Consider the following 10732-nt stretch of genomic DNA (forward strand, 5'->3'; position numbering starts at 1 on the left):
GTTACAGGTGAGATGTAAATTTACTCTTTCATATTGTAAAAACAACAAAATAATGGGTTGTTTTATTTGTGAAATACAGTTGTTAGAATTTGTAGTAGAAAGAGGTCTATGTTTGTGGTGGTATGGAGTGTGGGCATCAAGAATGTGGCCTGAGTGCCAAGGGGATGGCAGTCTGACAAAGTCTGGGAACCACTGATTTAAATAGCATCTATTTTTCTACTGTATGTACTGAACCAACAAAATGTATTTTGCAAGGCACACAGCACAGCATAAGTGAGCTGTTAATATAAACTGGTATTTTGTTCATTTTTAGATTTTTCTGTGTGAATTGCCTCCTTGAACTCTAACTCATATCTAATGAATCCTATGTTTTAAGTGTTTGTAAATCATATTGAAGTGTTTTAAGTTCTTTTCAAAATTTAATTCAGTTTAATTGATGTTTTGATTTTTTAAAATTCAACAGAAATTTCATTTTGTAATTACATCAATTTTATTTATTTATCTATTTATTTTCTTTTCAGTGTTTCGTTTTGGGAAAAGTTTTGAACTGCTGAACAGTACATTAAAGACTTTACATGTTGATGATATAGTCTTGAGAACCTTGATCTCTTTAGCGAAGATCAATAATGCCTTGTATCTGCTGTTTGATAATTTAATTTGGTTGGACCGTGTTGGTATTTTAAAGATCAATCGCTCTAAGATTTCTGAATTATCTGCCCAGTTCTGGCTGGCAAGTATTTTATGCAGCATTGGAAGAGACTTTTACCAACTGGGGTGTATAACTAACAACACTGCTATGAAGAATTGCTCTCAGTTACAGCTGTATGTTTTTAGTTTGCTGAAAAACAAGCCATTATTGTTTGATCTAATACGTAATACCACAGACTTACCTTTACCTATGGCCATGTTACATCATGTTAACCTTTCCCCTGGAGTATTGGGCCTTCTGGGAATGATTTCCTCCTACATTGGCATCCTAACAGAATGGAATCCTGATTATAAAATTTTCCCTTCATAAATTCTTTCAGATAAATATTACTTTTTCTTTCAGTTCTTTTATATCTATATTATTTTTCACCATGTTTTCTGTGGGAACTTAATGAATTATAAGATATCTTATTGCAGTAGGTTCATTATATGAAGACAAAATATTTTTTGATATCCTTAATAATTTAAGGAATTATGTGACATTCATTTGTTTTCTTATAATTATTTTTTAAGAGCTGATGCCTCTTGTTTCTGTTGCTAATTAAGCAACTGTTGCACATCCATATTTTTCATGCTAATATAACCAGGATAGATATTTTTACAAATGTAATTGAAATGCCTAGATGAACTCATGTTGCCTGACATTTTTCAATAGTAACGAGTATTTAAATTTTAAGAAAGGTTAGCAAATATTTATTCAGAGGTAGTAGGGTTTACTTTTTTGTATTGAAGATAGTTACTTTTTTTTTAGTTCACTTAGAAGTGGTAATGATAGCCATTATCATCATCTTCAGATCAAGCGTGCTTGAATTCACTCGACCCTGATCCTATACTCATTTCTATTTGCCATGACAGGTGATAATTCCACCCAATGACATCCAGTAATATTTGTTTCTATGGGGCAACCAATACAATTATGGTTATGTCAAGCTGTCCAGAAGAGAGTGTCAGTAATCAGCTCCTCCTTACTTCAACAGAAAGCAAAGTAAACTTTTCTTTCTTGAATAGTGTTTGATACTGTAGGATTTTGGAAGCTTTTTGTACAGTCTTTCTTGTATAGGATGTTCTTTCCTGGACATTTTCAAAATAGCATGATGCATGCACATGTAGGTGCCATCAAGTATACTTTCAAACCTTCTTGTTAGTATCCATGTAGAAGAGTCATAAAGTATTGCAGATTCAAACACTTCATGAAAAAAGTTCCTGTTTAGATACTTTAAAAGGTGAGATATCTGTATAATGTTGACACTAAAGTATTGTATAAACTTTGTTGATACATGTTGGTATGTAAAAAAGTTTACTGGTTTTATCAATCTTAGACAATGAAGTGATCATCCCCTCCAAGTTGTAATTGATGAATTTAATTTTTCTAGTGTTACATAAGGATTAATGCCTCTTGTGGCATCTTTCAGAATGTGAAAGAGGATAGTGGCTCCTATTGTAAACAATATTAGGGATAAGTCTTCAGATAACTCTGCATCTGTTATTGTAGAAGCTAGGTATCTGGAACTTCTTAATTTTGTGAAGATAATGCCATGTTCCATGTTGTAATCTATTGAAATGTAGAGAACATAGTCAAGACAGAGTATGAATAAGAAAGATGCTAGTGTCTCCTTGTAAAACACCATAAAAAAAAATCTAAAAAAATTCTATGCTCAAATGTTTCTGTAGAGTATCTACTATTTCTTGAAGGATTCCATAGATCGGTAGAATTTATAGTATCTTATGTTTGTGAACTGAGTAATGTACAAATAACAGAAAGGCTGGAAGCTTCTTTACTGAAACACCATCTATTAGACAGTTAATGAAAAATTTTCTCGGATTCCAGCTGCTAATACCCCAGTAACTCTCTGCTAAGTCAAGTCACCTTTTTCAAACAAAGGGAGGATACAGTCTTCAGTCTATTTATTGGGTGGATTTTGACTGTAGACAGAGTTAATCAGTTAAAGTGTATCATTAAATGATCTGGTTTCAAATATCTTTTTAGTCAGAGCACTGTTAGTTCATCTGCTGTGTAGTTACTCACTTTGATATTCAGTTTGTAGTTTATACTAGTTTCTACAAGCATGTCAGTAATGATTGATGGTTTCCCAAGATGCTGAAAGTGGGTAATCCATTAGTGAAGGTTATCCTGTTGGCTGGAGGCTTTTAATTCTACTTTATTTGCCTTTTCTGGTCACAGATTTCGTTAGCAGTCTGTCATACTAAGGAATGCTGTTGATTATCAATCAGCAGAGTAGTTTTGGTGCTCCAATTCATGTGTTTCAGTGAGTTGGTTTGTATACTATTAGCACTTCTAACATCACCCAAACTTGCAGTAGTTTTTGAATGGATCTTGTTTTATAATGATACTACTTGATTGACTTTGTAGAGCTTGTAGATTTGGTTATTTAGAGTTTAAGATCTTGGTCATAGACATGGTGTAGTGCTGATAACAAGATATGAACTACTAGTCTTTTGGCTGGGTGTCTGATACTGTATTGACTCAGTCATTGCTAACACTTATGAGTTTATGAAATAGAAGTAGATTAACAAGGTTTAAAACTGAGGGTAGAAGGTCATCAGTTCATAGCCATTACAGATGTTCTCTCTCTCAGTAACACGGTTTTGAAAGGCATAGATTTAACCTACAATAGAATTCTGCTCAGACCTCAGGGATGATTTTTATATAAGCATACACATATTCTTAATTGCAAAAACAAAATTATCCAAATAAGCATGGGTGGGCTGTATTCTCTTCCTGCTTCTTGTATTGAAATTATAAGAAGTTTTCTCTTGAATTTGTTAGTTGTATATCACCTACTTTGCCTCCTCTCATTTCTCATATTGCCTTACTCCCAGGCCTTGTACTATGCATTTCCCAATCCTTGCCAGATCTCTGCCACTCATTCTCATACCTATGTTTTCTCTCCAACCACTGACTTTAGAAAATTCGAACTGAACACTGATTCTATTAAATAAAGCCATTTATACCTTATCAATGAGGACTAAGAAAGGAAATGAGCATTTTCATTCTTTAAAGTAAATTGAAAATCAAAATTGTTATCTATATTACAATTCAGCAAACTTTGGTCATTAGCTACCAGATTTATTACCTATAACTGACGAGCACCATATCTGCGATGGTAGTATTCATCTCTCCTCTCCTTCATGCTACTGTGATTCATATTGACATTTGTTCTTTTATCATAAAAATATTTGCAAACCAAGCTATTCATTTTACTTACCATGCATACAGTCACATTCATTTATGCAATTCCCTTCTAATGCATGAGTTTATTTATTTTCCAATGTTATTTATTTTTCTATAATGTAATTTTGATTGAACTATTTATCTTCCATTTAAATTGAAATTTTATAAAATTTATTGAACTAAAAAAGTTTTTAAAAAGATTTGGTATTAAAAATTATTTCCTTTTATCTTAATGATAGTTGTTTAAATTATTGTTACTATTATATTTTGGTAGGATTTTGTTGCATATATAAGCTTAAGTCTTGTTGGAGTTGAATTTGTTTTTCATACTTCTGGAGTTGATATAAGTATTAGTTGTGTATTGGGAGTCAGCTTAATTGACTGTACTCCTCCTTCAAATATGTCATATGTGTCTATGTTACTACTACTATTACTACTACTGCTGCCACCACCACCACCACTATCACCACCACCATGTTTTGGGTTCAAATTCTATGAGATTAATTCTACCTTTCCTTCATCTGAATTAGTAAAATAAGTACCAGTTATGTATTGACGTTCCTGTTATTGACTACACCTGTCCCCAAAATTTGGCACTTTGTGCCTAAGTTATTATTTTCCTATCCAAGCTGCTCTGATTGTAAATATTGACACTCTGTAACTTTGACCATGTTTGGAAAGTTTATCTTTAATATTGCTTAAGACATTGCTAAAAAACTGAAGGCTTTAAAACGATGTACCCTTTAAAGTGTTTTATTTCCAAAAAATTTTCTGTGTAGCAGCAAATGCATGTGCATGTATTGATTGTGACAACAGCTGTTGGGAAGAGAAGCACATCTATAAACAACATGTCAAACCCAGAAATAATAAGAGCAACACCAATTATACCTTTATGATTTCAACTGGCTACCTTGTTCTCCTGGTCACAAGTGTTGTCACTGTCATTCCTCTTCTGACTGGGAAAGTGAAAGCAGAAACAATAAGAAGATTACCAATCTCATGTGCAACACTATCACCAGCTCAGTTATGAGTCCGCTGAGTTTTACAACATTACCATCATCTCTTTGACTATAGCAGTTGACAGCCATAATAACATCAACAGAAGCTGTGTCTAAGTGACTGCTTGTTTGCCAGTGTGACCGGCTTCACAGAAAGATAAGAGTTACCAAAAAAATCTCAGAGAAACAAAGGCTCTCATATTAAAAGGGAGAAGAGTAAGCTACTCTGGGGTCTTGAATAATCATCCCTCCCCTGCTTATTAGTTTTTCAGATTTTTTCCACCCACCCCCACTTTTATCCCCCCACTTATTGATTTAAGACCCCCCTCTCCTCTTATTAAATTTTGATAATCTATTTCCAGTGAAATTTTATTCTAAGCTATTCATATTGATACAACAGCTGGAGAATCTAATAATAATTTTGTTTTACGTTAAAGACATTATATAAACTAGCAGAAAGACTGCCCCCCCCCCCCTGGGTAGTTTTTTGCTAGTCACTTGATAATATTTTCACATTTGATTCCCAATTCTAGTAATTTTTATGATATTTTACGTCTAATTATTTTTTTGTATAATAGTGCTCACTTGTTTATTAAATATTACTTTCATTATTTTATCACAGTCATAATCTCTCATTTTTAAACAAACATCAAGGTAGTCCAACAATGGAGGAGGAAAGAGATTTCAGTTCAGCAGTGCATTTCAATTCAGCAGCTTTGCAGTGTGTATGTGTGAGAGAGAGAGAGAGAACATTGCAAACAATGAATGGAATAAACATGAAATGAAAAAATTGTATAAATAAAAGGGCATAACTGCAGATGTATATGTCCATGACTTTGTTGCCTCATAACAACCAGAAAAATGGATACTTTTTAATGAAATTTTCTACAAATATTGCTTAGATGTTGTGACTTCAGAATACATAGAAATTTATGGGAAAGAATTTTTCCAAGAGGGTGAAGAGAGGAGTTTGGGAAAATTCATATGATCTGACTTCTTTCCCTCATAACTTCCAGGAAATGGGTATCTTTTAATGAAAGTTTATACAAATACCTTTTCAAACGGCATAGATTACAATTATAAAGAAATTAGTGGGGAAAATTTTTTCTGAGTGTGTGGGGAGAGAAGTTTTGGATAAAGGAAGACCAAATAAATTAGAACTACTCTGTTTTGACAGGGATTTTCCTCATTTTTTTTTAAACCACAACCTTTGAAATGATGGGATGGGGGTGGATGAAAAAAGTTTCGAAATTTCTTTTTGCAACCCCCATACCTTCATCATCCCACTCCGGACCTATTTTGGCCAATTTTTGTTGCACTTCAAAACCATAGGAGTGGCCTTTTCAGTAAAAAAAATTAAAGAAAGAAATTGTTAATATTTTCAGAGGGAAGAGTGAGTGATTTAAGGGAGATTTGGCCGTTGTTTCTAGCACATCCTGAGACAGCCCTCCACATTTCTTTATCATTCCTGCATGTATCGATGGTTTTCAAAATTTTTCTCCCCATAAATACATTTTTATGCTAAAGAAAAGAAAATTTGAAAAATTACGAATTTTTTGCAACCCCACTCCCTACCCCTGATTCTTTTTGTTTATAAATTAAAATATTGGAGAACCTGAGAAGATCATTGCTGGCATTTATCCACAGTGATTTAAAGGAAGAGTTACATAAATAATAATTCATTTTAATAGCATACTTTTCTGTTAGGCGGTGTTTTTTCTTACATACACACACATGGCTTTATTTGATTGAGGCGACGGTAAAAATTTAGATTACAATTTTTGTTTGTTGCTTATATTCCACTAATGTGTTTAATGGGAGAAAAATATTGAAAAGACATCAATATATGTGAGAGTGAAAATGGAGGGTGGTTTGGGTTGTGCTAGGAACAACAGCAAAACTTCCCTTGAATTGTTCATCTTTTCCTCTGAAAATATTCACAATTTTTGTTTTTCTACCGAAAAGGCTCCTCCCATAGTTTTTAATTTAAAAACGAAAATGGCCAAAACGGGTCTGGATAGTTATTATTGTAAGGCTTATAGCATTCCAAACAGCCATAACAGCAAAATCACTTCTTAATTTTTTTTTACAAAAATTATACTGGTACATTAAAAAACAGCCAAACCTCCCTTGAATTGTTTACCTTTTCCTCTGAAAATATTCACAGTTTTTTTTTTTACCAAAAACGCTCTTCCCATGGTTTAAAAAAAAATGGCCAAAATCAGTCCAGATAGTTATTATTGTAAGGCTTATAGTGTTCCAAACAGTCATAACAACAAAATCACTTCTTAATTTAAAAAAAAAATGATACCAGTATAATAAAAGAATTTTCATTTTATCAAAACAGACTCCGGAAACTGATAATATTCTTCAAATTGTGCCTCATGTCAAAGTTATACAGCTATTTTATCTAACAGCATGCATTCATTCAATACAGAGTCACTTAAAAATTATACTGGTATATTAAAAAATTTTCCTTTTATCAAAAATATTGGTTAATGTTTACTTTAACTCCTGGTTACCAAAACAAAAAAGAAAACAAGTGTAGTAGGTGTAAAAACATGTGTATTAAACGAATATGGAAACAAAAATTTGTGCAAATGAACTGGGGTGGAGGGTACTTTCGGAAAATTCACAAGATCCAATTTTTTCCCTCATAACTTTTAAGAAAATAGATATCATTTAGTGAAATTTTATATAAATATCTTTCAAACAGCATAGATTACAATTATAAAGAAATTTGTGAGAAAAATTTTATCCAAGGGGATGGGGAGAAGACTTTCGAAGAGAAAGAAATTCATAAATTATTTTTTTGCTTCAGTGTAATGGAAATAAGTTTGAAAAAAATTTTTTAATTCATCTACTTTTCATTTGAGTAATAGAAAAAGGTTTTGAAAAAGATCCCAATGGTGGAAATGTGCTAAAAACAACAGCTAAATCACCATTAACTTTTTCCATGGTGAAACCATATTCAACACTGTATTTATGAATTTGTTTCTCTCACTATAATACATGGAATCTTTTTTAAAACCTTTTTCTATTACTCAAACAAAAAATAAATGAATCTAAAGATTTTTTCAAGCAAAAAAAAATTATGGATTTCTTTCTCTTCAAAAGTTCTCTCCCCATCCCCTTGGAAAAGATTTTCTCCAAAAATTTCTTTAAAATCATAATCGATGCCATTTGAAAGGTATTTATATAATATTTCATTAAAAGATATCCATTTTCCTAAAAGTTATGTAGGAAAATAGTGGATCTTGTGAATTTTCTGAAAGTCCTTTCCCCATACCCTAGTTTGTTTGCAGAAATTTTTGTTTCCATATTTGTTTAATACACATTTTTTTACGCCTATTACACTTGTTTTTTTTTTTTCGGTTTTCATGACCAAGAGTTAAAGTAAACATTAACCAGTTGATGTACGAATGGAATTTGGCTAGAAGAAATGTTCTTATTTGATTGTTGAATGGGAAAATCAATTCCTCAGACATCAACTGTCTCGCCATCTCTCCTGTCCCACACAAAGAATGCTACAAGTACCTAGGCACTGATGAAAATATATCATACCAAGGTAGTGTGTGCAGAGATGCTCAAAATATCTGGCAGTATCGGCTATAGCCTAGTCACCCGTATTGTTAAGCAGGTGATACACGAAGGAATCATACCCAATGACTGGTGTAGCAGCACCATTGTCAACTGCTGCAAAGGTAAAGGTGATGCTTTAGATACAAATAATTACAGAGGTATCAAGTTGTTAGATGAGGTAATGAAAGTCACAGAGAGGGTCATAGCCCAACTAATTAGGGAGCCAGTCAGTTTAGATGAGATGCAGTTTGGGTTCGTGCCTGGGAAAAGCACCACTGATGCTATATTTCTGGTAAGACAGCTGCAGGAGAAATACCTAGCCAAGGATAAACCTCTGTACCTTGCTTTCGTTGACATGGAGAAAGCCTTTCACAGGGTCCCCCGATCCCTTATCTGGTGGTCAATGAGGAAACTAGGGATAGAAGAATGGTTAGTGAGAGCTGTGCGAGCCATGTACAGGAACACTGTCAGTAAGGTGAGGGTTGGCAACAAGTACAGTGAAGAATTCCAGGTAGAGGTAGGAGGTCCACCAAGGTTCAGTCCTCAACTCCAGGCAATAACACAGGAATTCAAGACAGGTTGCCCCTGGGAGCTCCTCTATGCTGATGACCTTGCACTAATTGCACAGTCACTATCAGAACTAGAGGAGAAGTTTCAGGTGTGGAAGCAAGGACTAGAATCGAAGGTCCTTAAGAGTCAACCTAACTAAAACCAAAGTCCTAATAAGTAGGAAGGTAGACAAAACACAAACACCTACAGGTAGATGGCCTTGCTCGATCTGTAGAAAAGGCGTAGGCAGTAACTCTATAAGATGCACCAAGTGCAAGCTTTGGACACATAAGAGGTGCAGCAATATCAAAGGAAGGTTAACTAGGAAGTTAGTTTTTGTATGTAGTACATGTTCAGGAGCTATAAACACTGTGAATGTGCAGAAAATAACTTCTGCCACATTCCAGGGAGAAAAACTAGACGTAGTTGATAGCTTCCGCTATCTAGGTGACCAAGTTAGTAGTGGGGGAGGGTGTGCTGAAAGTGTAGCTGCTAGAATAAGAATAGCCTGGGCAAAGTTCAGAGAGCTCTTACCTCTGCTGGTGACAAAGGGTCTCTCTCTCAGAGTAAAAGGCAGACTGTATGACGCATGTGTACGAACAGCCATGCTTCATGTTAGTGAAACATGGGCCATGACTGTTGAAGACATGCGTAAGCTCGCAAGGAATGAAGCAAGTATGCTCTGATGGATATGTAATGTCAGTGTGCATACTAGACAGAGCATAAGTACCTTGAGTGAAAAGTTGAACCTCAGAAGCATCAGTTGTGGTTGTGCAAGAGATACAATTGCGCTGGTATGGTCATGTGGCGAGAATGGATGACAATAGCTGTGTGAAAAAGTGTCACTCACTAGCAGTTGAGGGAACCTGTGAAAGAGGTAGGCCCAGGAAGACCTGGAATGAGGTGGTGAGGCACGACCTTCAAACATTGGGCCTCACTGAGGCGATGACTTCTGACTGAGACCTTTGGAAATATGCTGTGCGTGAGAAGACCTGGCAAGCCAAGTGAGACCTAAATCCAAGGCCTCCGCCAGGGGTGTAGCCAGCCCACTTATGTGTACCTTCCTTCATTGGACACAAAACTCCACTTGCGAAGACCTGTTGAGACAAGTGATATCGAACGAAATTCGACGACTGGCACCCATGCCAACGTCGTCTCCTTCATTGAACACGAAAGTCAGCTTGTGAAGACCTGTTGAGGCAAGCGAAAGCAAATCATGATGGCACCTGTGCCCAGTGTCGCCTTCCTGGCACATGTAAAGTCATTCGAGTGAGATCGTTACCAGTGCCACGGGACTGGCTCCTATGCAGGACATGAAACTCGGCTTGTGAAGACCTTTTGGGGCAGGCGAAAGCGAAATCGTGATGGCACCTGTGCCCTGCGTCACCTTCCTGGCACTTGTGCCGGTGGCATGTGTAAAGACACTCGAGCTAGATCGTTACCAGTGCTGCTGGACTGGCTCCTGTGCAGGTGGCACGTAAAATACACCATTTTGAGCGTGGCCGTTGCCAGTACCACCTGACTGGCCTTCGTGCCAGTGGCACGTAAAAGCACCCACTACACTCTCGGAGTGGTTGGCGTTAGGAAGGGCATCCAGCTGTAGAAACTCTGCCAAATCAGATTGGAGCCTGGTGTAGCCATCTGGTTCACCAGTCCTCAGTCAAATCGTCCAACCCATGCTAGCATGGAAAGCGGGCATTAA

The 10732-nt window shown here is 35.6% G+C and overlaps 1 protein-coding gene across 1 annotated transcript in view; it reads left to right on the forward strand.

Moving 5' to 3' along the window:
* LOC106883833 (peroxisomal membrane protein 11A) overlaps positions 1 to 4134 on the forward strand; it is a 47778-nt gene extending 43644 nt beyond the window's left edge. The window contains exon 3 of the mRNA XM_014934971.3: positions 522 to 4134. Within this exon, the coding sequence (XP_014790457.1) occupies positions 522 to 1018 (497 nt within the window). The 3' untranslated portion in view covers positions 1019 to 4134. The remainder of the gene's footprint in view (positions 1 to 521) is intronic.
* The last annotated feature ends 6598 nt before the right edge of the window (positions 4135 to 10732 follow it).

Source organism: Octopus bimaculoides, chromosome 3, assembly GCF_046866305.1.
Source record: "Octopus bimaculoides isolate indiv1 chromosome 3, ASM4686630v1, whole genome shotgun sequence".
NCBI classification, from domain to species: domain Eukaryota; kingdom Metazoa; phylum Mollusca; class Cephalopoda; order Octopoda; family Octopodidae; genus Octopus; species Octopus bimaculoides.